We start from the raw sequence: 22173 nt of genomic DNA on the forward strand, positions 1-22173 counted from the left end.
CAGTTTTTCCCATGTTCTGAGTAATCCTTCAAATCCTGCTCAGTGGAAAGAGAAAGATGAGTGCTGGAAAATTCACTCGCGAGACAGCTGCTAAAGCCTTTTGAAATAACTGAAATAATGATAAATTTTTGAGCTTCAGAGAACGCGTTTTTCGTTGTTGGGTTTTGAACACCGATTTGAATGAAACACTTGTTCATCTGTCGAAGAGAAAATGAACGTAAATCAGCTTGTCAGACCGCTGAAAGCACGACCAGAACAACAAAAATTTTGCTTGCGCCTTATGGTAAATGATGTAAAAGAATTTGCACCAACGTTTCACGCGTAAGCACTCATTGATATTTTTGTGGCTGTTTAAAAAGTCAAGTGCCGCTGCGAAAGTTTGAGGTGCTTTCTGCGCCCTGTGCCAACCTTACTGGAATTCGGCTCGATAGTGCCATTTCGCGGCCAAAAATATTTCAGTGCCCAAATTTGTCTAGCACAGGATAAAAACAAACAATGATGGGTCGATGCCTCTTCAAAGAATGTAAAACAGCAAACATTTGCAAGTCTTCTCTGCTAACAATGGGGTGCTGACGCGTACTGCCGGCCGATCCAGAGCATTTATCGCGCTCGTTTGTTTTCCGTGCAGAATCGCCTAACATGTTAGTTACTATCAACATGGTGTAATGGATGAACGAGTAGTTTGTCTTAAGGAAATAATTAATGAATTATCGTTCAGTATCAAAAGCGCGAGAACGAAAGAGTTATTCTAGTGATTTGTTTGTCAAGTCGCGCGGCCTACGACAATAGAGCGCTCCTCGCTCCGAGCATGAAGATTTCTTTTAAAGAGTATTATCTTAATCCCAAACTAAACATCACTTTTATACCTAATGTGTCCACTGGCTGTAGCAAGTCCTCCATCCTCAAATATTAAAGGTCCTTTCATATCAAATTCCAGTAGGAAATGTTTGATCGAAAAAGTCGGGTATGTCGGCATGGTATTCGGTGAAGCATCTGTAACCATATTTGAACGCTGACGACAGTACGTCAGAGGAAAATGAAAGGGGTCCTCCTTTAGTGACCCAATAAGTGGACTTCCGTATTCCTCTAGAATAAGATGATAGGAGCAACGCCTCCATCCTCAAATTTTTAAGGTCCTTTCATATGACATTCCAGCAGGAAATGCTTGTTCGAAAAAGTCGGGCATGTCGCAGGTATTCGGTGAAGCATCTGTTTCCATATTTGAACGCGGACGACAGTACATCAAAGGAAAATGAGAGGGGTCCTCCTTTAGTGACCCAATAAGTGGACTTCTGTATTCCTCTAGAATAAGATGATAGGGGTGTTGGAAGTTATTTTTAGAAACGTATGACCTGAAATAAACGACAATCAGGGAGAACGAAATATGTTATGCCCATGATAATTCAAACTTAAGTAAAATACTGCATAACCTTTCATGTTAAGTTGTAGGAAATTGAAATATCGCGAATAAATTTAGCTGTGACTGAGCTTTTATACGATAATTTGCAGTGGCTTTCCACTTCGCCTAATTCTGGAAGCAGATGAAGAAGTCGATGTCATATGTAGACTGTTGGTAAGTTGCAAATGCGGATAAAAACATGCTCATAGTTTATGACTGAGAATCTTCTTATGTACTTTGATCTTGTTCACTTTATTTTTCAAAAGAGTCTTTATTCATTTAGGTAATTTCCAAAAATCATTGATGACGGGATATCGGGCCTTATTTGACAACTGCAATGTGATCTTATTCAACTCTGTGTTTAAAATTAAATCGTAATACATAATAATGAAGTTATTCATCGTGGTCTGTCTTTTGATAGACACTTACTCGTAAGGCTTTCCTTTTCCTTCACCTTTCATCTCAAAGTAATGTCCATTCAGTGACACTAGCCTTTATTTCAAATTCCATAGACACTTCTCCTGGAATGATCTGAATGAGCCATAACTGACACGTGAAGACAGGTTAATTCGCTGTTATAGCGACAGACTACGACGGTATTGTTCTGTATGTGGTTTGCGGGCGAAGCACCTGTAGTGGATACACGAGGGCTACTTTTAATCTCTCCTTTAACCTCTTGAGTAGTGTATACCTGAGGGTTATTTTTAATCTTCTTTTTATCGTCTTGGGTAGTGTAGACCTGAAAGCTATTTGTAATATCTTCTCTACCCACTTTGTTAGTGTATACCTGAGGTTTACTTTTAATCTCTTCTACACCCTCTTGGGTAGTGTATACCTGAAGGTTAATTTTAAACTCTTCTATATCCTCTTAGGAAGTGTAGACCTAAAAGCTATTTTTAATATCTTGTCTACCCACTTTGGTTGTGTATACCTGTGGTTTACTTTTATTCTCTTCTACACCCTCTTAGGCAGTGTATACCTGAGGGCTGTTTTTTAACATCTTCTCTAACCACTTTGGTAATGTTTACCTGAGGGTAACTTTTAAACTCTTTTATACCCTCTTGGGTAATGTTTACCTGAGAGTTATTTTTAATATCTTCTATACTCTTTTTTATAGTGTACATCTGAGATTTATTTTTAACCTCTTCTTTATTCTCTTAGGCCCGGTTCAAACGTCGAACTTTACATGCGCCGAACCTAATACCAGTTTGGGTCGACCCAAATAATTGAGTTCGGCTAATTGGGTCGAACCTAATTGCAAAAGTGAACATGACACTTTTGTGGTCAGCGGTTATTGCTTAAAAATGGCGAAAAAAAAATTGCGGGAAAGGCAAATTATGGAAACGAAGAGCTTGTTTTTCTTGCATGTGCGATCAAGGAGGGTAGAAGAAGGCCACTTCAGATGCAGTTAGCGTTAAGCAACCTCGTTGCCAGGAGAAAGCGATTTTTGAGTTTGACTTGCCTTCTATCATTGCTGATTTCCCAAAGGAACATCACTGTTCCTCGTCCAGTTCGTTCTTGTCGTCGGCTGAAAAGAAATACTGGCTGGTGGGAGAAAGTTTGCAATACCTTTTCAGATGCAAGGTTCAAGAAAACCTTCAGAGTATCCCGGGAAACATTTAATTTCATCCTAAACCGTATTGCACCCTTACTTGTTCGGGAAACTGTGACGGAAGAACCAATAACGTCAGCAATGAGGCTTGCTATTTGTCTGTACACACTAGGCATAGGAGATTATCTCTATACCATTTCAGAAATGTCTGGACTAGGTGTCTCCACTGTCTCCTCAATCTGTCAGGAAGTCTGTCAAGTCCTGGTGGACCATTTGTGGAATGAGACTGTGTCAACTGACATGCTCCAGACGGAAGAGGAGTTCAAACAAAAAATTCTCGACATGGAAGAATTTTGGCAATTTCCTTGCTGCTGGACAGCAATAGAGGGTGGTCATATTTCCATGAAATGCCCAACCGGAAGGACTTCAGACATGCAAAGAGTAACATAATTATAAGAATTTCTACTCTATTGTCCTAATGGCAATGGTAGATTCACATTATACTCAGAACCCTCTCTCTACGAACTTGAATTATAATAATTTCCTCCGGTTGACAAAGTTTTAGCTCTGCCGGTGTTGTTACTTTGCAAGTTGATTATAAATTGGAAAATACTGAGAATTACTGTTGAACAACAACCCCACCAGTTTGATTCCCGCTCAACATCCACTTGCTTCACAACTACTTGCCCGCGTGAAGTCCACGTGAAGCCCTTCTGTAATGCCAAACCGTGTGCCCGCGGTAAGCTGTACTAAGGCTCAGCACTCGAGTATGGGCACCTCATTGTCATCCGTCGGTGTTTCCTGGCGCACACTAATCGGGTTTCCAAGTTACACACATCGTGGTCTATCTTTTTACAGACACTTATTAGGCCTTCCTTTTCCTTCAGCTACGATCTTAAAGTCATGTCCATGGACACTACCCTTCATTTCATATTTCATATTCATGTCTTTTAGAATGACCTGAATTAGTAAAAAACAAAGAAACGACTATTTTCTACCGACACTAATAATTCATAAACCGAAGCTGGCATTTTAATTTTCCAGTGGATAATTTGCTCACTATCTGATCTATATCTATTATTAAGATATAGCTTACGCCCTATAAAACCAATTGTCACACCATTTGGCTCTATACATAATTGTCCTACTCTTTGACCTTCTTTCAAAATATTTCCATGAGCTGCAATATTTAATTGAATTAGAAATAAACGCTGCACTGAATTAAACTGAAAGGTAAGTTTGAAGCTTGAGAACATGCAGAATGAATTAAATGAGCCATAACTGATACGTGAAGACAGGTTAATTAGCTAGTATAGCGACACACTACGACGGTATTTTTCTGTCAAAAGCGACCAAATACAGTCTATCATTGATTTTTGTCTCGTGGAATTTTTGTTTGCGTGGTGTCATTACTGAGGAGGGTTCATCTACTAGGGGGGCAAGTCTTTACATATTATCAGGACGGGGGAAACAGGGCACAAAGGTGGAGCTATACAAAACTGACTGCAAATTAACCGCCAGTGACAGGCAGGAGGCTCAGGTTTCCTCACGGGATAGAAAAACTTTTAAAATGATTCCTAGTTGGTTAGTAGCTTAGTAGCGGTGTCTAACTAGTTCTGAGAGGCACAGGTCTGAATCTGTGGAAGCCTATTTTTTTCAAGCTTTTGTGGAATTACTAAAATTGCAGCTAGCTTGCGGCAATCATAGCTTTACCTGATTTTAGTGTAAGGTCATAATGTTTAAGGAGCATGTTTTGGGTGTGGCATACCAATTTGCGTTGGGACGATTTTTCCTTATTCTTTGTTACCGAGGAACATTCGACTCTCTTTAATTAGCTTCAAGAATTCACTAACCTGCTTTGAAAGAGGCATGTTGAGGATAGGCTGCTTGATATTCAAAACTGGATTTTACGTCGAAATAGCCTGCTGTAGTTCATTCCGTCGCCAACTAGGCTGAACTGACTGGAGTGTTAAGGAGGATTGATATTAAAGGAATTTTACAGAATTCACATTAACTAGATTTTTTGCCCCATCCTAATTCCTTTTAGTATGAGTCTATTGCCTTCAAAAGCTACATTTTGATTTTCAATCGAAGCAACGCTGTTGAGACTGTTAAATTCTGTGCATTTCATCCTTTTTTAGTAGTATTCAAGGGTGTGCAATCTTAATCAATATGACTACCATCAAATGCCACCTATGTTTACACTATTCAATTGAAAAGGAAAACGAGAAATGTCGATTGACGCGTAAAGCGATTGGCAAAGTAATTTCACATTGCGGCTCAGCATGCGAGGGTGTACTGTTTAATGACTCATCGCATCGAAGGCTCCACAATGTTTTGAATGCATGTTGATCTTCCCCATTCAGGGGCAACAAGTGTCATCTCTCCATAATAATACCAGTAGTAAGAGTTTAATAGAGAGGACCCATGAGGGCTGCTTAGCGAGGTTTCGTAACGACTAGCTTTTGCGCTTTGAACTGTCAAATAATATTTGGCCCCAGAGCAATGTTCATTGTCGAGTTTGGATTGCTTGTTTCTGAAAACTGATTTAAAAGTCGCATGCAGGCGGCAATTCGGCACTCAGAAGTCAAAACTGAATTCTGTACAAGGGAAACATACTCATAATTTATTAGATTTAACTTTCAAGTATCAGGTTCTGCTGAATAGATTTTGGGGTCTGCCCCGAGACCCTGAGAATACTTTTGAATTGTCAAACAACAAGTTGCCCTTGAGCGCCACTGTCAGATAGGGTCGACTATATATATATATATATATATATATATATATATATTTTTTTTTTTTTTTTAATTTTGAAACCAGTCGTTTTATTTGAATGAAGCCGATGTTTAACTTGTCTTAGTGATCAATCTTTTTATCAACCGTAAAAAAGGGAAAAATAATGCCGCCCTAGACCTATGCTACACAACCAAATTGAACATTTTTACTATTCCTTTGCTGCATATGACCGTTTATGTACATCATGTTACTTTCCGTAAAGCAGGCCCCAAGATGCACGTGCAACGAGTATTGTCGTTTAAAATGACCGAGCGCTTTTACTCGCTCAATTCTATTTCAGTCTCTAGTCCCACTACACGTATTTTTTTTTCTGTGATTGATGCCGCTGTTATTTCGTGTTGTGCCACTAGACTTCAGCACCTATTGTTTTTCTTCATAATTTCTTAAAATTTGGAAATCGTTGTCGTTTTTTCTCTTTTTACTGAAAAATCATGACAGTACATCTCTTTTGAGCACCGCCTTCTTAGAGTTTCGATGCATTGCAAAACCATGTAGAAACCAAGCGAATCAAGATGGAGTTGTTTTAAAATATGCACATATCCGTGAGATTGGTGACTCGCTTAACGTGTCGTGTCTTTGCACGCGTTCTTGTACCTTATTCCATGCTTTCCCGTGAAGGGTCACAGATATTCCCTTTCGATGGAAAGCAGTTTTTATTTTTGATTGTGAACTTTGCCCTCTGCATGCGACGCTTTAATCAGTTTTTACAAAACCAGGCGATTTAACTCAACGTAATACGAGTATTCTAGCCTGAAATGAGGAGAGAATATCAATCAGTTTTTTCCAACTATCTCTTCAAGTGGCGTGAAATTGTTCCCTTTCCCCTTTTTTCTTTTTTTAGCAAAGGCTGTGTAGCTTTCAAAATTTGTGTAATAGAATAGCAGAACTGATAAATATTTCGTCAAAACAGTTTTAAAAAGCCCAATGCCATTATTTTTTCCACACTAATTTTAGTATTCTAGTCAACCTTCTCGGTTGATCTAAGCAGAAACATTATTTATTGTATATTAAATCGGATTACAGAAAAATCATCTGTTTTTTTCAACTATTTCTTCAAATGACATGAAATCGTTGATTGTCTCTTTAATATAGAAATGGTTTTGTGGTCAAGCTCATTCAAACGCACTTGTTCAGATCAAATCACATTTAAGGAGTTATCTGTTAACTTTGGCATTGAAGTTAGTTTAGTAAGTAGGAGACAATGTAAAGCTAGTTCAACAAGGATGAAGACTGGTGAAAAGCCTTCTTTATATCTAAAACATTCAGTCTACTTGGTCAGTGCTGTGGAGGTCGGCTGAACGGCCCTGTTGAAGGAGGGGGACTGTTTCGCCCGATCCCGAAATAAAGCAAGGAATATTACTGTCGATACTTTATGTCCACTCCCTTAGGTGCTCTCATTCAGCGAAAAGATGAAGGCAACGCTCGTACTTGTGGCGCTGCTTTCCCTTGATACCACAAATTCGTGCCCCGTATTAGCGGGGTGCTGGCCAGAGATTACTTCGATATGTACTCATGTAACATATTTTTCGCTAACCAGTTGCAGTGTACATTTTGAATTCGCATATAACCCATAATCCAGGGTGTTTCAATAAATATGCAAAGAGTTATGAGCAGTCTTAACTCTTTGTAGCGACCTTGTTTACATTTAATTTCAGTTCCTAACGGTTGCTTTTTTTGCTTAAACGAACCAAAGGTAAAAAAAAAGGAAGTAGAAGTGTAGCGTCTATTTGGCTTCCTCAGTAGAGATGTAAGTCAGTTGCTGCTATTAGGGATTTCCGTTAATGTAAATCACTCTGTAGGTTCTGAGTTGTTTATTTTTGTGCTAAAGTCACAGTTTCTCAAAATTCACGTCTCAATTTTATAATAAGGATGAACAATTTACTCGCTTAATGTCCATTAACTAGGGAGAAGGACAATTACACAGTTGATCATCAATGCTTTTTTTTTTATTTTCAACTGACCTGACTCATATTACAATAACGTCAGAGGCAATGAGGTAATAAAAATAGTTCCATCCCAGTTACAAAGGGTTAGCATGAGCCACAGCAGTTTCTTCCAGCCGGACCTTTTTGTCTTCAATGTCGGTCCTCGTAATGCGATGTTCTACGACGTGGTTCTGAGGCAGCGTGACCGGCTCCTTTGTTCTGTGCAAAAGGAAAAAAATACTTATAAAAATACAAAATATGTGTTTTACTCGCCTATCAGCGTTGGGTTTTTTACTTGTTTTATCAACATCAATGCTTTTAAACTTTGCTTTTACACTGAAGTTCAGCAATTACTCGTATTAATAATGATTGTTTTTCCCTGAACATCTTTTACTAAGAAATACAGGGAAGGGAACGTTCTAAGTTTTAAAGGATATTATAATAGATAACTTTTAGTATCTTGTGAAGAATCTTATTCGATCCCAAACATTTTATCGACAAGGGAAATTAGTGTTAAGCCGTTTTCTCAAGGCCTTTTTCATCTTAGTGTTCTCTTCGGTTGCTTTTATTCCCTTAAAACACAGAAGATGAGATCCAGAGGCTCAAAAGGAATGATATTCAACCGTTGGAGCTGTTACAGAGACAGAATACTTACTTGTAAGAAGTGTGAAACTGGCAACTGTGATAACCGCCCCCTTTGAGTTGTAGGAACATAGTTACATCACCTCTCAATATGTTGTTGGAGACGGTCATTTTTTCAAAGGAAGGGTCCCAGCCAATTGTCCTCTTTTGCATTATGGGTCCGTTAGCGGGAAAGTTAACGCCATGAAACATGGATGTGTGCTTAAACCAATTTCTCTCAAGACTGTATGATTAAGAAAAATTGAGATATCAATTAAAATATGTAAAATTACACTTGTAACTGTGTCACATACCTAGAGTGCAATATACTCAGTAGAATAATGCTACAACGCTTTTCAAACTTAATCCATTTTCTCACAGATGCCTATTTCAAAATTTAGCATATTCTTCATATTCTCTGGTCACTATGCTTTTTGTGTACATTTGTTCCCCTGTAGCTAGACAAGAAGCGTTCTCGGGAGAATCACTACTAAGTTACACTTTCAAAAAGGGCGCTCCCTTCTCCGTGTAAAAAATGACCTTGAAGATTAATTTTAGAGAGTATTGTGTCAATCCGAGACTAATCATCACTTTTATACCAAATGTGTCCACTGGCTGTAGCAACTCCTCCATCCTCAAATGTAAATGTCCTTTCAAATGACATTCCAGCAGGAAATGCTTGTTTGAAATAGTCATGCATGTCGGCAGGATACTTAGTAAAGCATCTGTTTCCATATTTGAAGACTGACGAAAGTATGTCAAAGGAAAATGGAAGGGGTCCTCCCTTGGTTACCCAAAAAGTGGACTTCTGTACTCCTCTAAAATAAGATAAGATAAGAGTGTTGGAAATTATTTTCAGAAGCAGCTCATGTATGACCTAAAAAAGTATCGCAAATAAATTTAGCTGTGACTGAGCTTTTATACGATAATTTGAAGTAGCTTTACACTTCGCTTGGTTCTGGAAGCAGATGAAGAATCGGTCGATATCATAGACGGTTGGTAATTTGTATCGCAAATGAATTTAGCTGTGACTGAGCACTGCAGTAGCCTTTACACCTCGCCTGATCATGGAAGCAGATGAAAAAGGTGCTGTCATACACTGTAGGTAATTTGCAAATTCGAACAAAAACAAGACATAGTTTTCGCGGAAAATCTTCACATAAATCTTTGATCTTGTTCACTTTGCTTTTCAAAAAAGTCTTTATTAATTTTTTATAATTTCCCAAAATCATCGATACTTTGATATCAGGTCCTTATGTGACGACTGCAGTATGATCTTATCAACTCTGTGTTTAAAAATAAATCGTAATACATGATAATGAAATAATTCATCGTGGTATGTCTTTTAAGAGACACTTACTCGTAAGGCTTTCCTTCTCCTTCACCTTCGATCTCAAAGTAATGTCCATTGACACTACCCTTCATTTCAAATTTCAAATTCATGTCTTTTAGAATGACCTGAATGAGTAAAAAGTAAAGCAATTATTATTTTCTACTGACGTTGATAATTCAAAGACCCAAGCTGGTTTTAATTAGCTGCAATCGTTATCGCATTACAATAGAAATTATTGATTTCTACTCTTACGGTACAGCTTACGCCATATCAAATTAACTTAATGCGCCTGATTAATGGAAAATGGGCATGCCGGCCCACTAATTTACTTCTTGTTTCTCCAATTATATTTTCTGTGCTTTTTTTGTCATTTTCAAAATATTACTGTACACTTGCGGATGCTCCGGGTACATCATTTTGTACCAAATTGTATTCAGTGTTTTTAAATATGCCACGCGCAGCTAGTTTATTAATAGAATTTATATTTTAATAAACTGTGAACTGTGAACAAATTTCTTGTGTCACGCGCAACGCAACTTCATTCAGAAATGCATTTGATAATGCTTATTGACGTTCATTTCCCATTCATCATTGAGTGTTTTAATGATACACTGAAATGTGTTAGCCAAATAAACTCTTAAAAACAATGGGACGGTTATTTAAACAAAGTTTAACCGTTGTTAACAAAACCGCGTTGCAAACTTTGTTGAATTCAGCTTAGTCTTTTATCCGAAAATTTTTTTTGCGAACAGTGCCAAGAAGACCGAAAGCTAGCAGTTAAGGGATATATATTTAATGAAAACAGCTCTCTTATAGAAAATCCCAGAGGCTCACTGCTTGCGGGAAACCGCGGTTTGGGTTTGACCTCGTGTAAATAACCGGCCCAAAATGTTTCACACGCTTTGTTTGAATAATGTGTGGGTGGCTATTGTTGTCAGTGTTTGCCACGCGTGACAATAATTGTTTAAGCGCAAACAGAAGATTCTTAAAAATATTTTACGTTTGAAATAAATATCGATGACGATATTAGATTTATTTGATGAGTTTCATTTTCGTAATGATAAAGTGGCTAAAACAGATGATAAATGTTGTCAAAACCCAGACTTAATTAATAATAATTGCACGAATATTTGCCGCAATGTGGTCAAATCATAAATTACGATTTTGCGGCTACTGTCATTTAAGTTAAAGAAAAACAAAAAAAGTCAGTCTACTGAAGGAAATATCGTGTGAATAAAGTTTTGAAAAATACAATTGATAAGTACCATATCATGTTAAGCTACGACGAGATAAACGAGTTTTACCGTTTATTTCAAATAGTAGAACAGCAAATGGTACAGATGAAGATTAAAAGGCTTATTAAGTTTAGTTATATCGATAATGTTACAAGATACTTATTTGATAAGAAACTTGGTAAACAAACATTGAAGAAATATGATAGCATATTTGAAGTATTGTTTTTTTATGTAATCTTATTTTCCATTTTTTTGTCATACTTCTTATGATAATTATCCATGCTAGTGATTCATTAATTTATCATCTGTATGTTGTAATTTTACAATAACATCATGGTCATTGAATTCACCGTCACGCAAATATCTCTTAATTTCATTGATATGTATGGATAAAGGGGGTTAGTTACTAAAGAAACTGATGTGCTGCGTCGGCGGGACTTTAGAACAGGGTAAGTTAGTATTATCGGCTGAGTTGATAAAGGAAATTTAAAGATTTAAAAGCTAGCGTTTTAAAGACTTTAATTACTTTAAAACGGTTCAGAGACTGGTACTATTTTTTTGCAAACTCCACTAACTTCATTCAAACGTGACAAAAATATAGGCAATAAATAATACTTGGACAGCTGATCTTGTTGACTTGCATAGGTATTCAAAGTGGAATAATGGTAAGAAATAGTTAGTGACAATTATTGTTGTTTTCAGCAATATTCACAGGTAATCCCGATAAAAATTTAAAGATGGGAGAACCATTGTCAATGCTTTTAAAACAAAAAATTTTGACGCACAACACCTGCATTGGTATGGATTACAAAGGGACAGAATTTTAAAACAAGTACAGTTCTTAAAAATAAAATGGAGTGACACTTTACAACACACAAAACTAAGGAAAATCATCTGATATAGAAAGATTCAACGGAACACCGTTGATCCTCAAGCAATTGACAGTAAACAATAATACAACTTGTATTAATATGTTACAAGACGTTATTCATAATTACAATAATACATATCATAAAATTATCAAAATAACACCAAGTGAAGCACAGAAGAAAGAAAAATGTAGGTGTATTATATCTTAATGCTTACTTTTCCAAAAAACCTGATGACACATAAAGCTAAATTTGAAATGGTTATAAAGTACATATAAGTAACTTTAAGAGGAAAGTATTTGAAGCTAATATTAATATTATAAATTCAATAGAGCCAACAATGCCAGCGACCTCTGAAATCAACGTTAATGGGTGAAAATATGGCAGGTAGCATTTATGAAAAAGAACTGCAAATCACATGATCAAGAAATTTTTATAATAGAAAGAATAATAAAACATGACTACAAAAATAAACGAATGTTGCTTAAATGGAAAGATTACCCTGATAAAATTAATTCTTTGGTTTCACTCCGCTGATATCTATAAGCTAAAGTTGAAATACCATCATTTAATATATATCTTTTATCATCATAACAAGAAAGTGATACTTTTTACTTGGCATTACCAAGATGTAATCTTTATAATGTTAACGTTGTATTTCCTTTTTCATTTCATTTTCATTTTTCTTGACGCTCTTTGCTTTATCGGTTTCTTTTTGATCGCCAAGCACATAACCATACATTTTAAATCTTAAAAACCACTAATTCTTTAGTGGTTACACCTGCAGTTTCATCTTTCATTTTTCCATTGACTTTTTTGTGGTAATGAAAATAACATTTGGAATTTTTATCATGATCAATATCATCAAACGTTGTTTCATTTAGAAACAAATCTTGGTAAACACCATCAGTTTTCACGTGATAGCACAACAAATCAGTTGATTGAATAGTAATTTTACATCATCGATATCATATTTTTTAAGGAAGTATCCGTTATGAATTCGAAAATTGTGCATAAGAGATTTGCTTAGATCCATAATACATGCACCAACATAAGATGGTTTGTTCAACGTTAGCATCTATTTAATTTGTTTTACTCCAACAAGATTTTCATTAAAAATGATGCAACTCTGAAACGTTGGTCTTGCAGAAATCTTTTAACGTTTTTCTTGATGAATCACGAATTTCACATTACATCTGTTTCATAAATTTTCCATTGATTCGCCAAAACAGCATTATTATATATATTTTTAAATGAATTATTGGCTTGTTTACGTTTCTCAGTGTAAAAGTCGATATAATCTTTGAGAAAAGGTGATTGATCAAACTCCAAAACACGATGTACTTTTCCAAGTTTCATACCGAGACTGATATAAATTAAGATTTTCGATGTATAATACATAGTTCTTTTTATTATGTAAAGTTGGGAACTAATTCGCAACATTATTGTTAGAAAGGTTAAATTCAGAATCCACTTTTTTGCAATAAGGCGATAAATCATCACATGCAACATATTTGTCTGGCGCAAGTTGATACATTTATAGTGAACCATGTAAATTGTCAATATAGATGTGATCATATTCAATAATAGCACCTTCATCAACATAATTTTCAATTTTAAATTTTGATGGATCAACAAAACTTAACTTACCCGCTGGCAATGGTTGAATCATGGCCCAGCCATAAAGATTATTTACATCAAGATAAATAATACAAGAAGAATCTTCATTTTCATTAAAATTAGCGAAATATTTATTATTTACTTTTGCAAATCGATGTGTAATATTGCCTATGTAACCCTGCATCATTTGTTGACTGGTTTTTTTCTATTCCAATATTACCAATGAACTCGAGTTTAACATTCATCTTTTAAGCATTGCATCAAAGGCAAAATTAGGCGTGGAAAGATAATGTACTCCTGAAACTATTACGAACATCTGTAAGTGAGCCAATGTCAGTTAACAAATATATATCATAATAATCACCAATAATTTTTCATTCATATTTTTTGTAAACATGAAATGTAAATATAAATTGAGTAAATGCCCTTGTGCGTTAAAAGTGCATCTGGAGTGTATTTATATTGTGACAGTTCAAGATCTTTAACTAAATTTTCAGGAGAACTTGCATATTCTTTTATTTTGTTCTGCAGTAAACAATTTATCTTGGTAAAAGGTGTAAGTTTTTTTCTTTGAATGTTTTGTTCTTCTAAAAGTTACGAGGTTTTCCACAAAATTTTTGTTCTTGGTAAAGGTACTAGTTTTAAGTTCGACATAATTTCTTCTCTTGTAAGCACATTTTTCTTGTTCTTGGAGAAGGAACTGGTTTTTCATTAAACTCATTTGACATGGTTTTAAGAATTTTGTTTTCTTTAATTTATTTTTATTAACAAGTGCATTATGGTCAGTATTATGGTACTGGTACTATATATTATATAAATATATTTTTTAAAATATTTACTGGGCTAACGCATTTCGGTGTATCACTGAAAAAAATGACAAATGATGGTAACCTTTTTTCTTTTATTTTTTTTTTGTCAACAGTATTTACGCTAGTGATTAGTGCTATATCTCATTTGAAAGAGGACAAAATTAGCTTTTCAGAAAAAATATATTTAGCCTCCAAAAATCCATGGATTTTAAATCATGCTAAGAAAATGGTATACAATTTGCATAAATTATTGTACAACTTTTGACTTTGAAACAGCCTGAGCCTGAATGGATTGGAGTTAAAAGGAAACATTTCTTAGATAAAATATTCCTTATCTTTATGGGCAAGACACCCAGAGACTCTGGCTGAAAAAGAACAAATATGGAATTAATTAGAATTTTTTTCCAAACTGTACCCCAAAACCATAAAAATTGACCCAGACTATTGAAAAATGTATTCCTCACCAAGTATTTACACAAGGGAAGTAAACTATACCTCACTTGAAACAGCAGTAAATAAGCTTTCCTGAAATGCATGTTTCCTCTCCAGAAAAAGGAAACAACCTCATTGAATGCTTTCAAACTAACAGTAATTAGCATAAAATATCATCTAAATTTGAACTGTGAATTAAGTGATACCCAAATAATACAAAGTAATAAGGCAAAAATTAACTTAAGAGGTTCCTTGTTATATGGGCAACATCTTCATAAAAAATTGGTTGGAAGATAACAAATCTGAGACGTGTTACACATATCTTGTGAACACTGATTGACACACTGACTAATTAGTCTGACCTCATCATCACCCCAAGCCCAAATTTACTAATCCCTCTTAAAGTCTACGGTGCAATCATTGGAACTATATTTCTTTGTTTGACTTCTGAAATTTTGCCTTGAAACAGGGACAAATGAGATAATCAACCTCAAAATACATAAAGCGCAACATATATCAAAAGCCTTTCACTTGCAATGCACCACCAGTATTTACAAGAGTAAACAATTCAGAAGTGAAACCGGAAACTGTCATTTTATATCATTCCACTCATTCTCGAGCATAATTTGTTTGTTTTGTGAATTTTCAGCATGTAACAAGTAGAACCACATCTAAAAAACATACAAAACATATAAGATAATGTACAGGTCGATATATATTCAACTATCGTTTTAAAAATAAATATATGTTATTTGCCGGCTGGGAGGTCCGTATGGTGAAAAACTGTGACCGAGGTCTTGAAAATACTGCCCGAGGCCGTAGGCCGAGGGCAGCATTTTCAAGACCGAGGTCACAGTTTTTCACCATACGGGCCGACCCTTAGCCGGTAAATAACATATTTATTGTTTTTAAACTTAACGAAATTCTTTCCAAAAGAACCCGAATGATTTATGGACGTAAATACGGCAAGAATACATAAACTGAACAATTTTTGAGTGGGTAAATGGTAATTAAAATAGGGGTGATGCAAATTTAAGAGAGATGCCTCAGCGAAACATTTTCATTTCCGTAACGATAAAGGTGATTTAAAAGGCTTCCAAACAAACTTTGAAACATTATTTTTACAAGTATCTGTCACAATCTGACACCTGTCAATTAGAGAGCACGCAAGAAAAAAAAAGCGTAGGAACATTTGAAAACCAACAGAACTAGTTTGGCAGGACTGTCACGACAATGTTTTCTTCAAAATCAGTTAATGATCTAACGGAAAGTATTATTCACTCTCATCGACCATTCATTCATGTACGAAGATTTACCTCTGTTCATTAAGTAAACGGCGAGGAAAGTAATTGTGAGTAAATTCAATTTTTTTATTTTGAAGTTGTGAGAGTTTGCTCGTTTGTTTGCTGTAATGGCGTGTTTAACTCTGATCTTTCCTTCACAAAAACTAAATTCGAACGGCACACTCCAACGAGACATAAGGGAATGTAATGCGGCCTTTTCTCAAAAAATTCCTTCAATTTCTGTTGTGCAATTTAAGGTACAAATGTCCAAATTGAACGGAATTGGAAAGACTCACCAGGAGCGTATATTTGTTGTAGAACTTAAATTAAAACTTCGCTCGCTCTTTCACTATGAACAAATCGCTCGAGAAAATTCAGATATTAAATGAATGAAAGTTCCATCGTTCAGTTTAACTGTAACCAAATACCTCACGTTTCAACTTTCTGGGTACTTTTTGTGAACGATTAAAATTAATTGCAGACGGTTTTTAGGCCGCTTGTCAACCAACGTAATGACACTATTGTTTATACAAATTCATTCTGAAACCAATATTTTTCTGTCAACCAAAGTGATTTGATAGAGAGAAAAGAGAGGATTCATAAGTTATTTATCGGCTTGAGGTAGTGACCGACGTGTTTGCTTAAAAATACTGCCCAGCCGGAAAACGAGGTATATTTATGAAAAATGACAACGAAAGTTGGGATGTACTCGGCGACTCACGAAAGCGTTACCGTGGCCCGTGGGCAGAGATAGGAAAATACTGACCGGGTAAAGAACCAATCAGATTGCAAGATTCGTTACCGTGCCCTCCGAAAAAACAATAAAAGATTTTATTTGATTTAGTTCGGACGCACACTGCATCATATCTGTCATCGGCTGATAATTTAGGTCGTTGCGTTCTAACATTCCATGGAAGGCTATTTTCTCTGTCGCTCAATATATGTTGCTTTTCATTCACAAATATACATTTACAGGCTTGTCTCAAGGCAAAAAACAAGGATTCGTGCGCGAAAAGTAAAAGTAAATGTTTCAACACCACATGCGTCACGCATTTAAATATCGCAAGCATGTTTACAGATTACTTACCTCGATTCTTTGCTAAGATTTTCCAGTTTTCTATCTAATTCGGATTCCTCACCACTAGAGATACCACCATGCTCACTTCCATCGTCAAAAATCACCTCTAAAGCCTTAGCTACGCTGCATCTCTAGCGTTTCGCATCGGACGCCATTATCGCAGACTGAAATCGTAGGCAAACAATTTTCGGATCGGGCTCCCGAGGTCACGTTTGAGCTAAAACTCGCCATGTGATTGGCTTAGAATGTTTACATGCTACAGCCGAAATTTCAGAGCGATCGGATGTAATCCAAGCATTTCCGAAAAGGTCAACGTCATCCTGCAATTTTGCACGATCGGCCAAGGGGCTGACCGGAAAGTCAGTGATGAATGGTAAATGGGCATGTATAAGTATTATCTAATGTATTTCTGAATAAATTTGGGTTGCGCGTGACATTAAAATTTTGTATTAAAAACAGCTTACTAAAACGTAATTGGGTTAATAACACTGAATACATTTTGTTTTAAAATGATATAACCAGAGCAAGCGCAAGGTTATAGAAATATTTCAAAATAAAGTAAAAATACACAAAAATAACCAAAAAAAGTAGTTGAGGACTTTTGGGATACAAGAAGTAAATTAATGCGCCGGCACGCCCATTTCCCGTCCATCACGAGCCTCACGCCATTTCGCTCTCTACATAATTGTCGTAGTCTTTGGCCTTCTTTTAAAATATTTCCTTGTGCTGCAATATTTCATCGCTTTAGGAATCAAACACTGCACTGAATTTAGCTTCGAGGTGAGTTGGAAGCTTGAGACACTACGACGGCATTTTTCTGTCTGTGGTTTGTGTGGCATGATATGTTTTAGTAACTATTTGAACTGGCGAAATAAAGCGATCAAGTTCAGCCTATCATTTATCTTTGCCTAGCGAAATTTTTTCCGGCGTGGTTTCATTAATGAGATACATAAGTATAACGAGGGAACTACACAAAATTGACTGGAAGTTAACAGCAAAGACGGGGGAGCTCATGTAGGAGGTCAAAAGAATATTGCCTGAATCAACCAAAATACTTCGCCTCCTCCCCTTAGTGGATAGATAATGGCCAATACCGAAGATGAAGTTTTGTGCCCTCAACATTTGCCAATTCTACTTGAGAACAGGCTGGAACAATCCGAAAGGTCTCATTTGTGAGGGTTATTGTTTCACTTGATTTTCATCCGCAGGTCAAATAAATTCATTCATTAAGATGAAGCTTAGAATTCTCCACGGGAAAGAAAACTCTCAAAAGTTTCCATTACTCCGAATGTGTGGATTCTTAGTTGTTTAGTAGCATACAGCGCCCAACTAGTATCTGAGTGGCACAGGTTTGAATCCTGTCGAAGTCTAATATGTTCAAGATTCTTTTATGCAATTGCTAAAGTTACAGCTCACTTGCTAGGATCATTGCTTTATCTGATTTTAGGGTACGGTTATAACGTTTCAAGATGTTTGATGATGTTTTGGGTGTGGCATACCAATTTGCGTCCCGATGATTCTACCCTATCTTTGTTTCCGGGGTAAGTTCGACTCTCTTTGATTAGCTTCAAGAATTCACTAACCTGCTTTGAAAGAGACATGTTGAGGATAAACCACTTGATTTTCGAAACTGGATTGCGAGCTGAGATAGTCTGTTGTAGTTCACTCCGTCGCTGACCAAGCTGAACTGTCTGGAGCGTTTGGGTAGCTTTATTTTAAGAGATAGAATAGAACAGACAAACATTCATTGTTGAAGATGATACCACGTGAACCATCGTGTGTTCTTTAACAATTGGTTCATGCTTAGTTCCCGTGTATCCTCTGAGTATGCAAAGCTATTTTCGTCGCTTGAAAGAGCCTCATTCATTCATTGTTTTTGAATGGATTAAATGTTATCTCTTATTTTAATTAAAATACCACTTGCATAAGGCACCATTTAATTAATCAATGTTAAAATTACAAACAGGGACCTTCGAGGGCAGCACACGGACACAAATGATTACATAATCAGATGATTCGGTTTTTAATAAACTGAGTTGAGAACGTGACTTGGCTGACGAACGAAACATCTTTTTAGAATGGCTCTTGGGTGAAAATTCACATTATCGACTCAGTTGATGAAAGCAAATATTAAATAGCTTAATTAAAGAAAGAATTCTGATGAGGCAAGAACTTTGGTGCTCTTTAGCAGTGGAAACGACTTACGTAACTCTGGTACTTGAGGCACTGAAGTGAAAACAATTGTCTGCAAAGTCAACGGTAGAGACTAGTTACAACGTGATACGTTGACACGTGCAGGACTGTCACTGCACATTGCAGAAACACTCTTTCTGCGTTTTAGGGGTTAATCTCATTTCAGCGTTTCAAGAAATGTCGAGGAAATACAGCTAACTTAAAAAAATCAATAAATAAGTATAAAAAATAAAGATAAACACTATCTTCAACATTCCTCGTGGAAACTACCTGATGTCGTAAACTTTAATTTTAAGTAAAATTTAAAAGAAGTTTCAAATCTTGTGACATAAAAAGGATCATTCGACTCCTTTTTCTTAGATTTGAGACTGCTTATAGCCTAAGGAATTTGATGGTTAGTAACTGGTTCATTCAAACAAAGACGCACTACTGGATTTTATAAAATCAAATACCACTTGGAAGAGGCACCATTTAATTAGTAAGTGCTTTGCTAAAGCCAAGGTCAAAAACATAAACAGAAATAGGGACCCTCGAGAGCAGCACACGGACACAAAAGAGCTCTGATGAAGTAAGAGGTTTACTAAAGGCAATGAATATTACTGCTACGTCCACGAAATTAGTTTCTATTTAGCAGCGGTAATGATTTACGTAAGTCTGGTACTTGAGGCACTAAAATGCAAACAACTGTCTGCAAAGTTAATGGTGCAGAGACTCATGAGTGGACGCAAATCGTCTGCACTGTAAGTACATATCACAATTTACGAAAACTTCATTATTCTTGTGAAATATGATAGCCGTCTTAATGAAACTTGATGACAAGTATAAGCCGGCAAAGAAAACAGTGCAAAAGCAATTATCTGTCACATGGATGTCAGCAGCAACAGGATTATGACACCTTACAGGAAAGCTGCCTGGAGCGTTAAAAAAGTCCCATACATTTTCTTAGACTAAAAGTCTAATAACATGTAGGGGACTCTCCGGGATACTTACAGTACAGACGATTTGCGTCCCCTCATGTTACAACGTGATACATTTAGCATATTCAGTTTTGCCACGAGTACTGTACTGCAGATTATCACACTCACACACTCTTCGTGTGTTTTAAAGGTTAATTACATTTCAGCGTTTGAAGGAATGTCGAGGAAATACAGCTAACTTTCAAAAAGAAGTGCTTCAACAGAATTTGGGCAAATTGTTGACATGAGACCATTAAATTTTATGAGATTTATGAATGAAGCTCTGAAATTTCATATCTAAAATATATTTCGGTCTGAATATCTTAATAAAGTTAAATGAAATGTTATATCCGCACTTGTAATATTTTTTAGCCTCCATGGGCTGTTTTAAGCTTTTTTTTTTTTCAATATTACTTTTAACCGCATTTGTAACGGCCTGCATGCTTTAAACGGTCCGTGAAGGTCAAAACATATTGCAAATTCGTCGATTTCATTCAACTTTATTGAGATACTCAGACCGAAATGTAATTAAGATATGAAATTTCCGGAGCTTTATTGATAGGCCTCATAGATTGTCAACAATTATTAACCACGAACACATAATGTGGGCGACCTGTCCTGAGAGGAAGAGGGATGGGGAAACTGGATTGCGAGCTGAGATAGTCTGTTGTAGTTCACTCCGTCGCTGACCAAGCTGAACTGTCTGGAGCGTTTGGGTAGCTTTATTTTAAGAGATAGAATAGAACAGACAAACATTCATTGTTGAAGATGATACCACGTGAACCATCGTGTGTTCTTTAACAATTGGTTCATGCTTAGTTCCCGTGTATCCTCTGAGTATGCAAAGCTATTTTCGTCGCTTGAAAGAGCCTCACCCATTCATTGTTTTTGAATGGATTAAATGTTATCTCTTATTTTAATTAAAATACCACTTGCATAAGGCACCATTTAATTAATCAATGTTAAAATTACAAACAGGGACCTTCGAGGGCAGCACACGGACACAAATGATTACATAATCAGATGATTCGGTTTTTAATAAACTGAGTTGAGAACGTGACTTGGCTGACGAACGAAACATCTTTTTAGAATGGCTCTTGGGTGAAAATTCACATTATCGACTCAGTTGATGAAAGCAAATATTAAATAGCTTAATTAAAGAAAGAATTCTGATGAGGCAAGAACTTTGGTGCTCTTTAGCAGTGGAAACGACTTACGTAACTCTGGTACTTGAGGCACTGAAGTGAAAACAATTGTCTGCAAAGTCAACGGTAGAGACTAGTTACAACGTGATACGTTGACACGTGCAGGACTGTCACTGCACATTGCAGAAACACTCTTTCTGCGTTTTAGGGGTTAATCTCATTTCAGCGTTTCAAGAAATGTCGAGGAAATACAGCTAACTTAAAAAAATCAATAAATAAGTATAAAAAATAAAGATAAACACTATCTTCAACATTCCTCGTGGAAACTACCTGATGTCGTAAACTTTAATTTTAAGTAAAATTTAAAAGAAGTTTCAAATCTTGTGACATAAAAAGGATCATTCGACTCCTTTTTCTTAGATTTGAGACTGCTTATAGCCTAAGGAATTTGATGGTTAGTAACTGGTTCATTCAAACAAAGACGCACTACTGGATTTTATAAAATCAAATACCACTTGGAAGAGGCACCAATTAATTAGTAAGTGCTTTGCTAAAGCCAAGGTCAAAAACATAAACAGAAATAGGGACCCTCGAGAGCAGCACACGGACACAAAAGAGCTCTGATGAAGTAAGAGGTTTACTAAAGGCAATGAATATTACTGCTACGTCCACGAAATTAGTTTCTATTTAGCAGCGGTAATGATTTACGTAAGTCTGGTACTTGAGGCACTAAAATGCAAACAACTGTCTGCAAAGTTAATGGTGCAGAGACTCAGTTACAACGTGATACATTTAGCATATTCAGTTTTGCCACGAGTACTGTACTGCAGATTGTCACACTCACAAACTCTTCGTGTGTTTTGAAGGTTAATTACATTTCAGCGTTTGAAGGAATGTCGAGGAAATACAGCTAACTTTCAAAAAGAA

General features: G+C 36.2%; 2 protein-coding genes across 3 annotated transcripts; one reads left to right on the forward strand and one right to left on the reverse strand.

Moving 5' to 3' along the window:
- Positions 1 to 869: 869 nt before the first annotated feature.
- On the forward strand, positions 870 to 3516 carry LOC136279078 (uncharacterized). Its single transcript, XM_066162485.1, is given in 4 exon segments — positions 870 to 964; positions 1510 to 1573; positions 2688 to 3365; positions 3367 to 3516. Coding segments are annotated over 4 exon segments (987 nt in total).
- A 4159-nt stretch (positions 3517 to 7675) lies between these two features.
- Positions 7676 to 18671, reverse strand: LOC131771726 (GFP-like fluorescent chromoprotein amFP486). 2 transcript variants are annotated; one of them, XM_059087581.2, is made up of 5 exons: positions 18536 to 18671; positions 9654 to 9751; positions 8893 to 9111; positions 8328 to 8537; positions 7676 to 7891 (listed from the first exon to the last, which is right to left on the reverse strand). In XM_059087581.2, exons 1-5 carry the CDS (start codon positions 18551 to 18553, stop codon positions 7768 to 7770), a joined length of 669 nt encoding a protein of 222 aa, XP_058943564.1. In that variant the 5' UTR covers positions 18554 to 18671; the 3' UTR covers positions 7676 to 7767. The 2 variants fall into 2 exon arrangements, with proteins under 2 accessions (XP_058943564.1, XP_058943570.1); XM_059087587.2 differs by lacking the exon at positions 18536 to 18671 and adding an exon at positions 16962 to 17110.
- Between the last annotated feature and the right edge of the window lie 3502 nt (positions 18672 to 22173).

Source organism: Pocillopora verrucosa, chromosome 1 (genome assembly GCF_036669915.1).
Source record: "Pocillopora verrucosa isolate sample1 chromosome 1, ASM3666991v2, whole genome shotgun sequence".
Classification (NCBI taxonomy): domain Eukaryota; kingdom Metazoa; phylum Cnidaria; class Anthozoa; order Scleractinia; family Pocilloporidae; genus Pocillopora; species Pocillopora verrucosa.